The following is an 18,829-nucleotide window of genomic DNA, read 5'->3' on the forward strand; positions in this document are numbered from 1 at the left end:
TTTTCTAAATTAAAAGGTATCTCCTTTCTTTTGCACTAAATAAGGGTATAATAAATTTTTCTAGTAAACTACACTAAATAAGGAAGCTAACAAAAATGTGGGTGCTCCCTGGTTCTTATTTTAAACTACCTTTAATATTTTTTCTAACTTTAGGCTAAAAATGATTTAAATGGTAAACTCTACCTTAACTTGGTGTACAGAGGGGTTTATTATTTTTAAACAGGTTAGAAAGTGATTAAATACTTCTCTGAATTTTCTTAACCCTAGTCCAATAGTGTAGCTATTTTTCCTTATTTCTTTTAGATTTTGACCAGTTACTCATTTAAATCAAAACTTTAAAGTTTGTTGCAACACTTAAGGGTTTTATATTTTTCCTAAGTAGTTTATATTATTTAAAATCTGGCAAAATTGGTTTGACTTGATTTGGATGAACCAAACTGAAGTTATAAATTTTTGAAGTTCTGTTGGCATATAAATCAGAATATTAAAAAGGTTTTCTGGAAAACTACTTTGCACCGAAGACCCTGGGTTCTTTCTAAACTAATCCCTTCAGTTCTACCCCATGCGCCACTATTCCCTCGAGTCACTGACAGCGCACAAAACCCCCTGGCCTTTTCTTCTTCTCCCCCGAGGTCCCTCCCCTTATGTAAACAGTAACCGCGGAAAGGAAAAGGGCGACGCGGCTTACCGGCGGCGAGAGAGGTCCAGCGAGGGGCGGGGTTGGCTTCGAGAGGTCCTGGCGGTCACAGCGAGGTACGGCTCGACAGCGGTGGTGGTCGGAATCGGCCGGACCACATGCGCAGGCGGGTGAACTCGTCGGCGTCGAGTGCTCCGGCCTAACCACGGCGATCTAGTTCAATTAAACGGCACGATGAGCTCCACAGGATGACGTAGAGGCTATGCGCGCAGGGAATCGGAAAATGGTGCAGAGACTTACCCGGTCTACGTTCACCGGCGATCGGGTGAAGCCCGACGACCTTGGACTGGCTTCTCTGGTGAGGCAAAGTCCGATTCCTTGCTCGGGGAGCTTCACCGAGGCATGCACGGTCTACTCCGATGGTCGGACGTGGTTGGGAGGGGCTCTGCTTTCCGGTCTACGGTGGCGGGTGTTCGGGAGGCCGCGGGCACGCCGTTTGCAGGGCAAACACCGGTGATCTCTGGCTCCGTTGAGGTCAAGAGCACGCGGGGGAGTACGATTGAAGCTTCGGTGGGCTTTATAGGCACGGGCACGAGCAGGAGACACGGGCACGGCTTGGCGCGGCGCGGGGCACGCGGGATCGGGCGCTGGGCGTGCTTTGGCGCGTTCAGAGCGCGTCGAACACGTGGAAGTGTTCTTCTGCCCTTGTTCAACAGCTCGCCGAGATCGCAAGCGTGTGAATCTTGGAAAAAATCCGGCGCAGGCCTCCTCCTAGCACCTAGGGCTGTCTCTTTTATGTGAGTTCCCATGGCAGATATGCCCTAGGTAGGGAGATTTGCGGACGCCAAATCTGGCTTGTCCCTCTGTCCACCTCGCGACAAAAACCATGCCAAATCTTGTCAAACGTCTTGGGCTCGGTTTCAAACTTTTCCAGTGGGTGCCTTAGGTGGCATGACACCTTTTTGGTTCAGTCATACAAACATAGTACTCCTCGCTAAGGTGGGTGACTAACAAAACTAAATCAAATAAACCTCGGCACCCACCCTTAGCAGAGTAAGCACTATGCCCCGGCCCCCATTGATGGCCCTATGGCAAAGCCAACTACACCCTAAGTTCATCTAATTAATCAACTAAAGGTGTCCCATTCCACCGTCATGGTTGTACTGTTATCCCGGGTGGTCTCTCAACAAACAGGTCCTTACAGAGAGGTACTCAGGAAACAGCCTGAGTCCCCAAAAGTATCACAAGTTCATCATCATAATCAAGATAACATCATCGTATCATAAATGTTCTCATCATGTTCATTGATTAATGTAAAGCAATAGCATGAAGCTAACCATAATAACCCAAAAGGTAATCAATGACAAGGTAAATACAAAGCTAGTCAATTCTTAGGTTTTAATTATGTAATACGAGACAGTGAATTATAAAGTAAATAGGACATAATGGGTCAGAGGACACTTGCCTTCACCAGGTTGCCGCTCAGGGAAGTCTCCTGTAACACACTCGAAAACCTCGGACTGCTCGTTATCTACGCAAAGTAAACATTCATTCAACACATTTGGGAAATGACAAATAAACAGTACACCAAACATGTGCAATCAAGTAAACACAAGTTCAATAGAAAAAGTATAAATACAAAAGTGAAATCTAGGTTCTACGGTGGACTAATACACCTAGGGGTTCGTGGTTCTCTAAGTACTGCCTATCTCAGTGGATCACATAACTTAACTATAATTATCTTATTGAACTACTAAAGTTATTCTAGGGGTGGGGTCATATATTACCTGAGATTAATTTCACAAAGTTAGTCACTTAACTATTCATTAGTGTTCTCCTTTTTATTTTCTTTTCAATAAGTAGTCCATCACTTCAAAATGAACCTATTGTCTAGTCATAAAATTTAGATGCAGATAGTGAAAGATAATAATTTAAATAGATAGAGAATATTTTTATGAATATTTTGCAATTTAAACCACTCAATTTGGAGTTCATATGCAAAAGAAATGAAATAAACAAGTTTTGGAATTCAAAAATACTAAATTAGACCTATTTCTGTGATAAAAATAAAGTCCAGGGGCTTCTCTGCAAGAAATCAGGGGCCTGAGCGCAAGAACACAGGACTGCGGGTTATTTTCTGAAAACCTAGGGTTCTTTTGACAAGTTTTCCAAACGAACAGGTATCAGGTGATCTTGGCCGCCCGATCATAGATCAACAGCTAGGATTAGATCTGAGCGCGAGCGCGCGTGCGGGCGAGCGCTGACAGACGGACCAGGGGGTCAGCGATTGGGAATGGGAGGTGGGCTGACTAGTCAGGCCCAGCGCCAGGAGGCGTAGGCGACCGACAGATGGGGCTTAGGGGCAAGGCCCGTGCCCGAAGCCGTATCCAGAGATCTGGGCCATTGGATTAAGAGGGAGCGGTTACGATCTGGAGCCCAGGGGCTAACCAGTACGGCGGCCGGTGCTGCTTTGCCTGTGGCGGTGAAGTCGCTGGAGACGTGGCCGGAGCGGCCTCCAGGGGGTCTAGGGTCACCGGGGTTGGCTAGAACTAGTGAGGAGGGTCCGGCGAACTCACTGGCGGGATTCCGATCGCGAGAACGGGACCAGAGGCGAGAGAATAGTGGAGGGGGTGCTCCGGGCGGGTCGAGGTGACTCCGGCAAGGAATCTCGGTCGCAGAGGGGGAAACATGCATGCTAAGGCTCGGACTAGCTCCAGCGAGGGAAGGGAAACACTATGGGCCACAACCAAGCCTCGAGACGGGGCCAATTTGGCCGGACGCCGCGTGGGCACGGCGAACTGGCACGACCGAGCTCCAGCGAGGGCGAATTGTCCACAACAAGGAAGAATTAAGGGAAACCGAGCACGGTAGCGAGTTCCTCACCTCGGGACGACGCTTGGTAAGGCTTAGTGTGGCTTCTTGCGTCCTGGACGACCGGTACGGCAGGTGCGGGTCACCGGTGAACTCTAGCGGCGGCGGCAGAGCGCGAGAGAGGGTGAGAGCGGGTGAAATGAGGCAGGCGGGAGAGAGCGGGTGCGGGCGGGGCTCAAATGGAGCTGCGGTGAGTGGGCAGGCGACATGGCCGGTGTAAAGAAAATGGACCTCGGGCCATTTGGCTCAAAAGGTTTTGGTGTTTGATGGTCAACATTACCTGTGGACTAATGTGTTTGCTAGTATTTATGTTTGTAGTTCACAGGATGCTAAAAGTGACTTGGGCTAAGGCATTGAGGAAAGCAACACCTCAAAAGAAGGCATTATGAAGATCACAAGTGAAAATCAAAGAATATCAAGCAAAGTCCAAGAAATGAAGAAATGTGTTGCCACTTGCGGACTGTCTGGTCGAGGACATCGGACTGTCCGGTGGCACATCGGACTGTCCGGTGGCACAACGGACTATTCGGTGCACCAGGGAATAGTAGCCCAATGGATAGCTCCTAGTGGCACTAGGGAGAGAAGCCACCGGACTGTCCGGTGTAAAAGCCTGCAGCACCAACGGTCATCTATTGTGTCAGATCCAACGGCTAGGAGCACCGGGCAGGGGCAGCGGACTGTCTGGTGCCTACCACAAGACTGTCCGGTGTGCCGCTGAGAGCAGCAACTTTTCTCCAACGGCTATAATTGAGTTGGGGCCTATTATACTTCACCCAACCAATCATTTGAAGGTGTGGGAGCCCAAGCAACATACCAAGGCATAGTATAGACATTTCCAAGTGCTCATACACCCAAGTTCTTAATAGAATCACTCGGTGATTAGCGTAGGTGCTTTGCAAAGTGCTTAAGTTAGTTAGATCGCATTAGCGCTTGCTCTAGGTGAATCCTAATTAGTTGAGTGAGTTTAGAAAAACCACACAACCCCTCGGCTCTTGTGTGAGACATTGTAATTGTGCCGAGTGGAGCGAGAGTTTTGCGAGACCGTGACGGCCGAGTTTGTGTCATGGCCGCCACCATGTACTAGAGGGAACAAGGCCCACGGCGTTTTGGCCAGAAGCTCGATAGTGGAGACGGTGGGGAGCATCCGAGAGGAGCCGGAAGTGGAGCACCACTTGCGCGTGGAGAAGGCACGCGACTCTATGGAGTTATTTGACCGTGGTGCTTGGCCCTTGCGTGGGCTACCCTTTGCGTAGGGGCACCAACAAGGATTAGTCGAAACCTTGCGTGGTTTCGGATACCTCGGTAAAAATGTCAGCGTCATCCACGAGAGTTTGCCTCTCTACCTTGCTCTTCACCTTCTGCATTTATATTAAGTATTTAAGTTTCAATCTTATATTTATAGTTAGATTATTTAGGATTAAAACTTTTCCATTGTGGTAGAGATAACAACACTTAGACAAAACCTAGTTTGCACATTCTAGATTATTTATTTGCATAGGTTTTGCTCTAGGGATTTAAGTATGGCCTAGTTTAGAGAAAGTTTTAGAAGTCCTAATTCACCCCCTTTTAGGCGTCACCGTTTCCTACAATTGGTAACAAAGCCTGGTTTGGCTCATTTGAAACGCTTCAGCTTCACCGTTAAAGGAGTCAATGCTTTTTAAAGAAAGGGGATGGATATCCATAGGCCACCACACTTCGACGACACTAAATTCTCATATTATGGTGCTAGAATAACTTGTTACCTAGAGGTCGTTGATCTAGGTGTTTGGAGAGTCACTTGTGAAGGGATGAAACCCCCCAAGAATCTCGAGAAACCCACCACGAGTGAGGAAAAAGAAATTCATTTAAATGCTAGAGCCAAAATTGCTTGTATAATCTCTTAGCATGGATATTTTTAATCAAGTTTTTACATTAAAAACTGCTAATGAGATTTGGCTAAAATTGCATGAGCTCCATGACGGCACATCCAATGTCTGTGAGTAAAAACATTGCCTAGTCTTAAATGAGTATAATTCTTTTGCTATGAAGGATAATGAGCTTGTTAGAGATATGTATTCTTGTTTGAATCTAATCATCAATGAGATGAATTCTATTGGCATCAATAAGCTAGGTGATGCGGACATTGTGAGGAAGATTATCTTCTTACTACCACAACAAAAATATGGGAGCATCATCACCATTCTTCACAACATGGAGGACTTGAGTCAAATGACCCCGACCATTTTAATTGGAAAAATTGTGGCATTTGAGATGTCGCGAAAAATGGGTCGACAAGAGGAGACAACTTTATCAAGACCATATGCTTTTGCATGTGATGAAAGAAAAGGCAAAAAGAAGGCTCCCACTCCAAGTTCCTCAAGTGAAGAAGAGTAAGAAGAAGAAAGTGATGATGAAGATAATCAACCATCAACATCATCCTCCGAGGACGAAGAAATAATCCAACGCGTCGGAAAGGTAATGGGGATGATCCGCAAGATTAATCTAATGGGTGTGCCCTTGCAGGTCGAGGATCTTCTCTTTAACATTGATAGGAAAAAGCAAGGAAAAAGAGGATGCTTCACATGAGGGGAGAAGGGCCACTTCAGGGACAGCTGTCCAAATATGGTCGAACCCACAAAGGGGAGGAGCAAAGGCAAGGCGCTTACAAGTGTCAAAACTTGGGATGACTCTTCAAGCGAAGATGAACCTCCAAGGATGCGCAACCATCGATCCTCATCACGCTCATCACGGTCATCACGCAATGGCCTTATGGCAAGAGGTAAAATGAGTATTCCATCCTCTAGTGATGATAGCAGTAGTGATGATGAAGGAGAGGGAAAGCCCTCCGTAGATAAGCTTGCGGAAGCCATAAAATATTTTTAGGATGTATGCACTAAACAAAAGGCTCAACTTAAAACTTTGAAAAATAAGTTGATTAGCTCACAAAATGATTATAAATGTTTGCTAGAAAAATTTGAGACATTTGCAAATTTGAATTGTGAGTTATCAACCAAAATTGAGCAATTAGAGTCTAGTGCTCCATCTACAGCTACCGATGATAGCCTTACTAAAAATGAAAAACTTAAAGCTAAGTTAGCTAGCTCCCAAGAAGCCATTGAAAACTTGCTAGGAAAAACGAAAATTCTTAGTATACACAATAATGAGCTAACTATTAAGCTAAAAAACATTGGCAGCACCCCAGGAGTATCTTTGGCTGAAATACCTAAAATTATTAAGAAATATGCTTCTACTTCTTGCTTTGATTTAATTTATGATTCTAACCCCCGCAACCAAGTTCTTATTAAGAATATTGTTGTAGAAACATGTTCGAATGAGGTTGCAAAGGAGAATGAGCAATCAAGGCAAGAAGTGGCTCGCCTTGGCAATGCTTTGTATGACAATAACGGCAAAGCCAAACAAATCCAACCTCCTCAGGATAATACCACTGCAGGAATGGACAAGCCTATGGAGGGCGAAACTGTGATTTGTAGGCTATGCCACAAGGAAGGACACAAGTTTTACCAATGCAAGATGAAGATCGGGGATAAGCAAAAGCAAAATCTCAAGCAAAAGCCAACAAGCAAAATCTCCAACACCTACATCAACAAGGTGGATAAAAAGGCTACTACACCATACTTGATCAAAAAAGAAAAAGGATGGAAAGGTGATAGCAATCAAGGCCAACAAGCAAGCCAACAAAGGAAAAGGGGTCAAACACATCTGGGTGTCAAAGGAAATTATTTCAACCATGAAAAGCACCAAGAAGGTTTGGATCCCGAGAGGGAAGTAAGAAGTCCGAAGGACATCGGGGAATTTGGAGACTCGGCAAAATTGGGATGTATATCATGGGATGCATCATATTGGATCAAGTCTATTGCTAAGTGGGCTAGTGTATACTTTGGACCCAAATTCCCCACCCATGACTAAGGTAACTAGATTTATTGAATTTTCTTTTTAGATATGCGTATCTATTTACTTGTATCTAGTTTTTACCTTAAATGCCTAGTTTTGCATTTTATATTTTCTTTTGATATTAACTGCATGCATAATAGCTCAATCATATGGTAGGATTGCTCGTTTTCGATTCATATTCTTGAGCAAACCTACATGGTTTAAAAAGATTAGTTAAGCATGGCACATAGCTTATTAACATTCTAAGTAAATGATATTCCAATTGGTATTAGTATATGACATATTCCACATTCGATATCCTCCAAGCTTCAATTGGTATCATTTAACTTATATGTGTCAAAGCTTGGATTATAGATAATTTGCCCCTCTTGATATCAAAATCGAAGTGTATGTCTCCTACAAGTATTCAAAACTTATATGCACACTTTCAGGGAGAGGTTACTCTATAATCCAAGTCTTTGAGACTAATACCTATTTTCAAGTCTATTATATGTAGTAGTCTCATTGAAGGAAAATGGAGTCCCTGGAGTAAGACAATAAGCTTCCACTGCAAACCTACAAGTAGTTTCATGTCTCATATGACTACATTTGGTATCTTTTACATGTCTTCTCCAGTTTATGATTAGAGTACATTTCATATCTTATACTTCCCATGTTGTTATAAATACATATGTTGTCAAAATATATCTGTTACCTATGCATAGGGTGAGTTAGTCTAATCAAATCATGTCTTATTCCCCTATTTCTCACTTGTTTTTTCCTAAGTAGAAGATCTCTGACAGGGGGAGTATTTCTTCGTTTATGACAAAGACTGAGAATATTCTTTCAAAAGGAGAACACTCGTTTAGGGGAGTAATCTTTTAGTGCTTAAATTGATAAATATTTTAAGAGGGCAAGTCTTATTTGCTTCCTATATGCTTTTAATGTCTTCCTTTTCGGTGGTTAATGCCAAAGGGGGAGAATTTTTAGGGACCAAAGCAATGGAAATTATATCAAACACCAAACACCACCAAATTATTTTTTTGATCTTGCAAGTAGTTTTGGTTCTTTGGTCTAAAATAGGAAGTAAGTGAATTATGGAGTTATGGGGAGGCTTAAGTCCATAATCTCACTTTGATGGGACACTCATGCATCCTAGCAAGTAGATTGCATATTTTCATTCAATTTTTTTTATATTTGCTTGCTTTGGTTGTGTTGTCATCAATCACCAAAAAGGGGGAGATTGTAAGGAAAATGGACCCCGTGCCATTTGGCTCAAAATGTTTTGGTGTTTGATGGTCAACATAACCTGTGGACTAATGTGTTTGCTAGTGTTTATGTTTGTAGTTCACAGGATGCTAAAAGTGACTTGGACTAAGGCATTGATGAAAGCAACACCTCAAAAGAAGACATTATGAAGATCACAAGTGATGATCAAAGAATATCAAGCAAAGTCCAAGAAACGAAGAAATGTGTTGCCACTGGCGGGCTGTCCGGTGCCACACGCCGGACTGTCAAGTGCACCAGGGAATAGTAGCCCAACGGCTAGTTCCTGGTGGCACTGGGGAGAGAAGCCACCGGACTGTCAGGTGTAAAAGCCTGCAGCACCAATGGTCACCTGCTGTGTTAGATCCAACGGCTAGGAGCAAATGACAGGGGCACTGGACTGTCCGGTGCCTACCACTAGACTGTCTGGTGTACCGCAGAGAACATCAGCTTTTCTCCAATGGCTATAATTCAGTTGGGGTCTATATATACTTCACCCAACCGACCATTTGAAGGTGTGGGAGCCCAAGCAACATACCAAAGCATAGTATAGACATTTCCAAGTGCTCATACACCCAAGTGCTTAACAGAATCACTCGGTGATAAGCGTAGGTGCTTTGCGAAGTGCTTAGTTAGTTAGACCGCATTAGTGCAGTTGAATCCTAGTTAGTTGAGTGAGTTTAGAAAAACCACACAACCCCTCGTGTCTTGCGTGAGCCATTGTAATTGTATCGAGTGGAGTGAGAGTTTTGTGAGACCGTGACAACCAAGTTTGTGTCACAGCTGCCACCATGTACCGGAGGAAACGAGGCTCGAGGCGTTTCGGCCGGAAGCTCGATAGTGGAGACGGCGGGGAGCGCCCGAGAGGAGCTGGAAACGGAGCACCACTTGTGCTTGGAGAAGGCCCGCGGCTCTCTACGGAGTTACTCCACCGTGGTGCTTGGAACTCGCGTGGGCTACCCCTTTGCGTAGGGGCACCAACGAGGATTAGTCAAAACCTTGCGTGGTTCCGGATACCTCGGTAAAAATACCGGCGTCATCCACGAGAGTTTGCATCTCTACCTTGCTCTTTACCTTCCGCATTTATATTAAGTATTTAAGTTTCAATCTTGTATTTATAGTTAGATTATTTAGGATTGAAACTTAGCTATTGCGGTAGAGATAGCAATACTTAGACAAAACCTAGTTGCGCATTCTAGATTATTTATTTGCATAAGTTTTGCTCTAGGGATTTAACTGTGGCCTAGTTTAGAGAAAGTTTTAGAAGTACATTTCACCCTCCCTCTTAGGCGTCACCGTTTCCTACAGCCGGTCTTCTCGGCGTGCGTGCACGCGCGGGTGAGTGGTGGTTCGCGGGGAAGGCGGAGCTGACAGGGTTGGCCCGCGGCGCAGAGACACGAGCACGTGCGCGAGGGAACGACCTGTGGCGCTCACGGACGGGGCTCGTGGGACAGAGAGAGGATGGGGGCGCGCATGAGGGGAATTGGCGCCGACAGGTCGGCCCCACCGGGCAGAGGGAGGGAGGGAGTGTGGACGCGCGGGCGCGGGTTGGCGCCGACAGCCAGGCCCGGCTGTCATGGAGGGGTGGGCGCGCGCGGGGGGCTAGCTGGGCTGGACTGAGCCGACTTGGGTTGAATTGGTTTTTCCTTTTTCTTCTGAATTTCTAATTCCTTTTTTTATTTTCTCCATGGAATTCAAATCAAATCAAACCACAATTCATTCAAATATTTCAAATGTGTGCATCAAACAAAAACAAAGTTTAAGCTCAACATGATGCACACATTCATATCTCCGTAGGTTTTAATATTCCAAAGAAAATAATATTTCTCCCACATAATTAACCAAAAATCCTATAAAAAGAATAGAAAAGAAAATCTATAGATGTGAGAAAAGTAGTAACATCTAAATTTGGTAGTTATTAGAGAAGAAATTTTATACTCCTAAATTAAGGGTGTTACAGTTCCCGTCTATGATGATATGTATCTTATATGTTTTGTTATGTATAAAATTGTGGAGAAATTGAGCCTCATTGGTTGTTGGTTTGCATCATGAAAGGTTAATTCTCGTTGGCCTGATCATAGCCGACGGGAATAAACAGCTAATTTTCATGGGCCAGAAGTAGCCAACGGGAATTAGCAGTTAATTTCCATAGACTAGCTAATTTCCATGGATGAGCCGTAGCTGACGGGAGTTAGCATGCTAATTCCCGACGGTCAGATGAGGCCTACGGGAATTAGCTGGCTCTCACGCTCGAGCCGACGGTCTAAGTAATCCTCGTGGGCTATAGTAAGCCGACAGAAATTAATTAATCTCAGTCAGCGGTCGACGGGAATTAACTAAACCCGGCTGTGTATTCCCGTGGCCAAGAACCAAAATGAATTAACCCTAAATTGATGGAAATTAGTAATTTTCATCGGTACAAGTCTAATTCTTCTATTATGTAACTTTTGACAAACTCGTTATTCTTAATGTATATTTACTTTATTTAGATTTTCGTAGTGTTAACACGATTAAAGAGCTTAGGATGAGACATAAAGATTTAGATTTTCTTTTCTCCCGCTCGTTATCGTATGTGTATTTACTTCAATTCGATTCATTCCGTGAGACTGTTTCCACGGATTGATCTGGTCTGTTTGGTTCAGCTTTTTTCTGACCAGCTTTTCCGAGAATCTAGCTATAGGGAGAATCTGGCTGTGTAGAGAATCTGAGTATCATTAGGATTACGTGCGGAGAAAGATAAAGTTGTCCATGGGACTCAGAATCTATAAAGTGACGGATTACTACTATTGCGACGACTCAACCGATTATATGTTTATGTTGATTTTTAATTGTTTTTATCTAAATAAATTTTATAGAAGCTGACTGAAAAGCTGAGTGTTTGGTAGTCTGCAGCGGTTTTTGGTGGCCAGAAACTGCGAAAAGCCGAAACAAACAGGGGCCTTCGTATCCCCTCTCTGGACATGAGGGGAAGAAGGAATTCCCATGGCCTGCAAACACTGTGCCAATTGAACGTGCGCGGTTTGGGAGTGGATGATTGGCTGGGGAGGATGAGCAGCCGCCGCACTGTGTCATGTGACATGTACTGTGTGGAAGCTAGTTGGTGCAGAGGGAGCGAGATATACAGAGGGAATGGTCGGAGGCATCTGCATATTATTGAGGGCAAATTTTAAGAAGAGATAGTAAAATAGATTAAAAAGTATATGTAGAGCTAGTTTGGGAACCTAATTTTCTCAATAGATTTCTATTTTTCGAATGGAAATTAGTTCATTTTCTCATAAGAAAATAGAAATCCAATGAAAAAATAGATTTCTCAAACTAGCCCGTAAGAAGAGAAGTATATATCGCTTGATTGGTTACCTGGTCAGCAGCGTCCAGGTCCAGCGGGTACGTTGACTATATTTTAGCTTATGAATGGTTACGTGCATCGTGTGAGTCCAACCTGTATACGGCCGTGCAGCCTATGTGTTTTTTTATCCGTTTACTTGCATGCGTGGAGACATGAGATAAGCACGTATCTACCGGCACAGGCTGGCGCAATCCGGGCGGGAGCGGAGCCGGCAACCAATCAGCCCGATAGAGAATTGTTGGAGAAATTCCAACTCTACTGTTTCTCTCTCCCATCCCACTCACCTGGCCTTGTTTTACAAATAGTATTTGCCTATGGACATTGGCCATTAACTTCAATACGCCAAATGCCTTTTATGATGTTATATATAGTTACTTTGTATATGATTTATATATATAATTATATAAGATCATTACATAAAACTCCACCACTTTTACACTTATATTAAAACCTCATCCCGTCTGTTCGCACGAGAATGTTCGAGGCATTGCTGGCTTGTTCTTACGTCAACACCTAGCTCTGCATGTTTTGCAGAAAAACCCAATTACTTTTAGCAAAACAACCCTCCGTCCACCCCCTCTTCTCCACATCCACCACCGCTGCCTTGCCTCGCTCCCCTCCCACGCGCATAACCGCTTTCATCATCTCCTCAGCCCATTCCTCCTCCTACACTGACAACGCCAACGTTGGCTCCTCCACCATGTGCTCCACCTCCTTGCGCTCCTCCGCGTGTCACCGAGACCCGCGTGTATGGCGACCTCCGAGTAAATTTGAAACGTGGCGCCACCCTCAATCATGGTGCCTGACGGACCTGAATGCAAGCTCTTCGACAATGCCATATGCCATCTTGAAATCTTCGCTTGAGTTTTGAGGTCCAAACCTAGCAAGCCTGAAGCCCGTAGTTTTGAGGCCGAAACCACCAAACCCAACTAGAATCACGTATCCTCTATGCTTCCTTTACGAACCTGACGCGTGTCACGGCTTATCCTTGACAACTCGATCACAAAGTCCTTATAAATTCGCTTATCTTGGTCAACCATAGTCTTGAATTGGTCAACATGGTCTACACTGTCTTTATTTTGTACACTTGTCGACACCGCCAGGTATAGATGTCCAAACAGTGCGGGCCGCCCGTTTGGCCCGTAGCACGGCACGAATTTAGCCCGGTCCAAACACGGCCCGGCACGGTCGGTTACGGGCCCGGGCCGGCACGGCCCGTTTAGCGGGCCGGGTATGGGCACATACGGCGGCCCGCGTGCTTTGGCCCGGCCCGGCACGATAAATGGGTCGGCACGACGGCGGCCCGCATATTTATGTAAATACTAAATATGTAAATACATTTAATTCTCTCATAGTATGTAAATACTAAATACGCGGCCAAACATATATAAAATGCATACATAAATATAAAATGCATACATAAATATTTTGTTGTCTTAATATATATAAATAATATGTTATTATATATGATTAATTATGTTAAATATATTTATTTATATACCGTTCTACTGTTGGTTCGGGCCAGTGCCCGGCCCGGTCCGTTGAGGCCCACCGGGCCAACGGGCCGGCCCGGCACGATTTTTCCCCGTGCGTGCCGGGTTTGGGCATGTCTCTAGGCACGTGGGCCAGCCCGACCCGGCCCGAAGCATCAACGGGCCGTGCCTGGCCCGACCCTATTCGTACCGGGCCGAAACGGGTTCGGGCCGGGTTCGTGCCGGGTGGCCCGTTTGGACATCTATACCGCCAGGTGCTAACAACCATCGTCCACAGTTCGTTCACCCGCTCTCGGTCTCTCGGTCCAAGCCCTCACATACATGTCCTTCACCGTTATACTAGCCCATTAGCAAACTCGTTTGAGCTTCTCCATTGACCATTGTCGTTGGTTGTCTTGACGGCACGCTCGACTACTGCACATCGTTAAGAAAAGAGAACACCACACTGATCACATCATAGTTAGTCTTAATACTAAAGCAGAGCTTGGCTATCATCCATCACACGCGGGCACATATATATCTACCATGTGTTTTCACAGAATGAAGATCGAGGGATGTGAAGATAAATTCTGAGTGAAGCTTTGACAAACTAAACACACCATTAACTTATTCCGCCTAAAATATTATCAGTGAACTACCAGCTGAGTGTTTCACAGCATTACAGAACGTTGGACAGTTCAAAATTGGTATCTGCTACCGTGGTGGTGGCCTGGTGGCTACTAAAACTCCGTAGCATTATTTGCTTTTGATCTAAAACAAGATTCTCTTTCTCTCGTAATAAAGAGGAAAAAAAGAGCGGCCAACGATTCTTTCACACACGAGAGAGATTGAATACACATTGCAGTGGTACTTATTGGTACAGACATGCACTGTTGGACAAATTACGGTTGGTATCTAATAAGTAGCTGTCATCAAGCCAGCAGCGTCTCATAATTTTTAGACCTTTATCTGAGTGTTTTCCATCTGGAGAGACATCGCAGCATCTTGTTCTTGTCGCTAATACTACGTACGTACAAGAGAGACTAGTTCAAGCACGAGACATACAGCTGATTGGTTCTTGCTTTGCCGTCCCTTATCTGCAACTGAGTAGCAGGCTGGCTATATATGCATGTAATTAAATCAAGAGCACACGCAGTGACGCCATGGAATCGGAAGACTTGTTCCTAGGTGCCGAATCATTAATCAATCAACCCCCCGCCCCTGAACCACAGCGACCATGCTGATCTCCTATAAATTACCAGCTCCCTCCATGCTGTAGCCATATCGTCCCTTGAAGAACAGCTCTTGGAGCTTAATTAGAAACCAAGTCGAGCTAGCTAGCCATGGCTATCCGTCGTCTATTCCTGTTTATTTCTATGCTGTTGGCTATGGCATGCTCTTGTGCCATCGCTTCAGACCCGAGCCTTCTCCAAGACTTCTGTGTTGCAGACAAGACGTCTCAAGGTATATATAGATCAAGCTAACTAACTAAAGTTGTTGCTTTGCTAGGCGTGGCGTTTCCACAAAACAGATTATTTCATTATTTTGCTGTCCTTGTATGCAGTTCGCGTGAATGGATTTGCCTGCAAAGATGCGAAGGACGTGGTGGCCGAGGACTTCTTCTTCTCGGGCCTTCACAAGGCCGGCAACACCAGCAACCGGCAGGGCTCCGCCGTGACGGCAGCCAACGTGGCGCAGATCCCGGGGCTGAACACGATGGGGATCTCCATGGTCCGCATCGACTACGCTCCCAAGGGACTCAACCCGCCTCACACGCACCCGCGCGCCACCGAGATGCTGGCCGTGCTCGAGGGATCGCTCTACGTTGGCTTCGTCACCTCCAATCCGAACAACACGCTCGTCTCCAAGGTTCTCAGCAAGGGCGATGTGTTCGTGTTCCCCAAGGGCCTTGTCCACTTCCAGTACAACTATGGCACGGACAGTGCTGCGGCTCTTGCCGCCTTGAGCAGCCAGAACCCTGGGGTGATCACTGTTGCCAACACAGTATTTGGTTCCGATCCATTGATATCAGATGATGTCCTTGCCAAGGCCTTTCAGGTCGATCAGAAGGCAGTTAACTGGATTCAAGCTCAGTTCTAATTTTTTTTTCTCTGGTCGGGTGTGCATGTTTGATTCGATCTCGTCTTATTATATGAACTATTTTTTTCCTCTACTTCCCCTTTGTAATGTATCTTTAAGCTGTTGTAAGTTCATTTACGCTTGTCAGATGTGTTGAGAAATGTATCCCTTGTTTGCAAAATGAATGTAATTTACTTCATGGTCGATTGCTGGTTGTCCCTATAAGAGAAAATATCATGAAGCGTTGAAGAGCCCCTAGCGTGGCTCACTGTCACACCCGGTTCTGGGGTAAAAACGAATGCATAACATATGTGTGACAGGATCTATTTTCCATACATATGTTGATGTCACAAGTGTAATATATCAAAAGACAATGCAATAAAGACGTAAAGAGAATAGAATAACATTATTACATCATCCAGACATAAGTATCTTAAATAGTATCATCAAAGTATAGCGAAAATAACATGGATAATCTCACACAGGAAGATGATCGGTGCATCGTTAGACTCAGTATTCATCAATATCTCCATCAAAGTCTTGTTCATCACCCTCTGATCAAAATATTAGCAAGGGTGAGCTCACTTATGATCGGGGCTCAGCAAGTGGGGGAAATTATGCAAGTTTAACAAGGTAAGGCTAAGGTTAAGCGGTAAGCATTTTAGTTGGTCAATATTTTATAAGCAACACATGTCTTACTAATAAGTGTGTCCCAAATATCCTAATTAATCAAAGGCATAAGATTATATAAAAAACACTTAAGTGAAATCACTTAAGCAAACCATTTGTAAATCATCGAATCACGATTTATTCTCCATCTTTATGTTCAATTATCATGTGAGGGTCCAGGTTGCTCTTAACCGTGATCACGACTGACATAACAGTTTTACACTCTACAGAGGTGGTACAACTTTACCCACAAGTCGTGTATCCCATCTAGCCTGGGTTGTACGGACCCTTAAACACTGCCGAGGTGAATGGCTAGGGATCCATTATGAGGTTTTCATAAAATACACTTAATACAAAGCAACCTGCTATGGTTTCTAAGTCGGTGTGGAGGCCCTCTAGGTGAGGTACCTTAGCCAAGAATACGTCCCCATGTTAACGTGAGCTGCCACCACTGCTGCTCCCCCTCTTGCCCATATTTCAGGTAAGGTTGCTAGGTACTAAGCGCATTAAGCTAATTACCAAAGCCAGAGCCATGATAGCACTCGTGGTTGCACTGTTATCCTGGATGGTCACTCCATGTTCCATTTAATATGAAATAATCTTATTTAACAATCGGGTTAACATCATAATACAAATTTCATTTTCGGAACAATAGTATCGTTAAAGAGTGACATCATAATTATCAAGTTGAGCGGTAACACAAATTGCTAAGCATAGTATTTATCCCATGGTAATCAAGGAATAAGATTGATATTTTTAGGAAATCCTATTTAGGCAAATCCCATCAAATTATGCAAATATTCAAAAAGTAAACATTATTATATGTATTATTTGGGTACAAACAGAAATGAAGAGGGAGAATCCACTTGCCTTGCTCAAAGGTGTCCTGCGGATCGTCCTCAAACGTATTTGGGTCTTCTACCACGAAATCAGCTTCTAATATAGACTAAACACTAAAATTGGAACTAAATGGATGGTAGAGTCTAATGAGTTTGACTATGGCTCTAGATATCATGTGCAAAAAGATTAGAACAACTTAGATTGCCCATGGTCTGGTGGTAGCTGTGCGGGCGAGGTCGGGTGTTGGACAGGCGTAGTAGCTTGCTACGTGGGCGGGGATCGGGTGCGCTGGGCGTGGGGCCCATAGGGCACGGCGCCGAGGCGGTGCGCGTGGGGCGGGAGAACCAGCCGAGACACGTAGGGCAGGCCCAGAGTGTCACAATTGAGGGTGTAGTCGTGGTAGCACCAGGTGCCCACATTAGGTTTTTTATAGAGTAGTATAGATTAAACACTAAAATTGGAACTAAATGGATAGTAGGGTCTAATGAGTTTGCCTTTGGCTCTAGATATCATGTGCAAAAAGATTAGAACAACTTAGATTGTTCATGGTCTGGTGGTAGCTGTGCGGGGAAGGTCGGGTGTTGGGCAGGTGTAGTAGCTGACTGCGAGGGTGGGGTCGGGTGCGCTGGGCGTGGGGCCCACAGGGCACGGCGCCGAGGCGGGGCACGTGGGGCGGGAGAACCACTCGAGACGCCTGGGGCAGGCCCAGAGTGTCACCATGGAGGGTTAAGTCATAGTAGCATCAGGTGCCCATATTAGGGGTTTTAATAGAGTAGTATAGATTAAACACTATAATTGGAACTAAATGGACGGTAGAGTCTAATGAGTTTGCCCATGGCTCTAGATATCATGTGCAAAAAGATTAGAACAACTTAGATTGCCCATGGTCTGGTGGTAGCTACGCGGACGGGGTCAGGTGCTGGGCAGGCGTAGTAGCTGGCTGCGTGGGCAGGGTCAGGTGCGCTTGGCTTGGGGCCCACAGGGCACGACGCCGAAGCGGGGCGCATGGGGCAGGAGAACCAGTCGAAACGCGTGGGGCAGGCCCAGAGCGTTAGCACGAAGGGTGAAGCTGTGATAGCAGCAGGTGCCTATATTAAGTTCTTAATAGAATAGTATAGATTAAACACCAAAACTGGAACTAAATGGATGGTATGGTCTAATGAGTTTGCCTATGACTCTAGATATCATGTGCAAAAAGATTAGAACAACTTAGATTGCTTATGTACTATCGCTATTTGTTGACTAGTTTGCACCAATGCTAGATGGCCGGGAACAAAGACTTCATATCTAAGCTATATCTAGTATATCACGTTAGATATTTGTTTAAAGCAACAACTAATATGCAATCATATCTTATGTGCAAGCGTGCAAACGAGGCTCTTGATCCGTTAGATCACAATACAACCATATATCACATTTAACACTTAAACCCTTCCACCACCGGCTCGTACAGATTTATAAAAAAACCCCATAACAAACTAGGATTATATCTACAGTTGGATCATAATCTAACGTATTAAAAGATTCGCTTGCATATAAGGTCTGATTGTATATTAGTTGTTGATTTGTTTAAAACAGTGACTAATAACATAGAAATGTATTAACGTTTATTAGGATTATAAGTAGAAATGTGAAATTACATGGCATGAACGATGATGTATGCTTATAATAAGTTGAGCTGTGAAATTATCTAACATCCAGTAAATCGGAAGATCAGTGCAGCTGTTCATTTTCCATTAAACAATAGTTTATTTTGTACCAAATAGTGCTATCGTTACG

General features: G+C 44.6%; 1 protein-coding gene across 1 annotated transcript; it reads left to right on the forward strand.

Annotated features, from left to right (window-relative positions):
- Positions 1-14,599: 14,599 nt before the first annotated feature.
- Positions 14,600-15,748, forward strand: LOC103654664 (putative germin-like protein 2-1). Its single transcript, XM_008681503.4, has 2 exons — positions 14,600-14,926; positions 15,027-15,748. Exons 1-2 carry the CDS (start codon positions 14,806-14,808, stop codon positions 15,560-15,562), a joined length of 657 nt encoding a protein of 218 aa, XP_008679725.1. The 5' UTR covers positions 14,600-14,805; the 3' UTR covers positions 15,563-15,748.
- The last annotated feature ends 3,081 nt before the right edge of the window (positions 15,749-18,829 follow it).

Source organism: Zea mays, chromosome 4 (genome assembly GCF_902167145.1).
Source record: "Zea mays cultivar B73 chromosome 4, Zm-B73-REFERENCE-NAM-5.0, whole genome shotgun sequence".
Lineage (NCBI taxonomy): Eukaryota > Viridiplantae > Streptophyta > Magnoliopsida > Poales > Poaceae > Zea > Zea mays.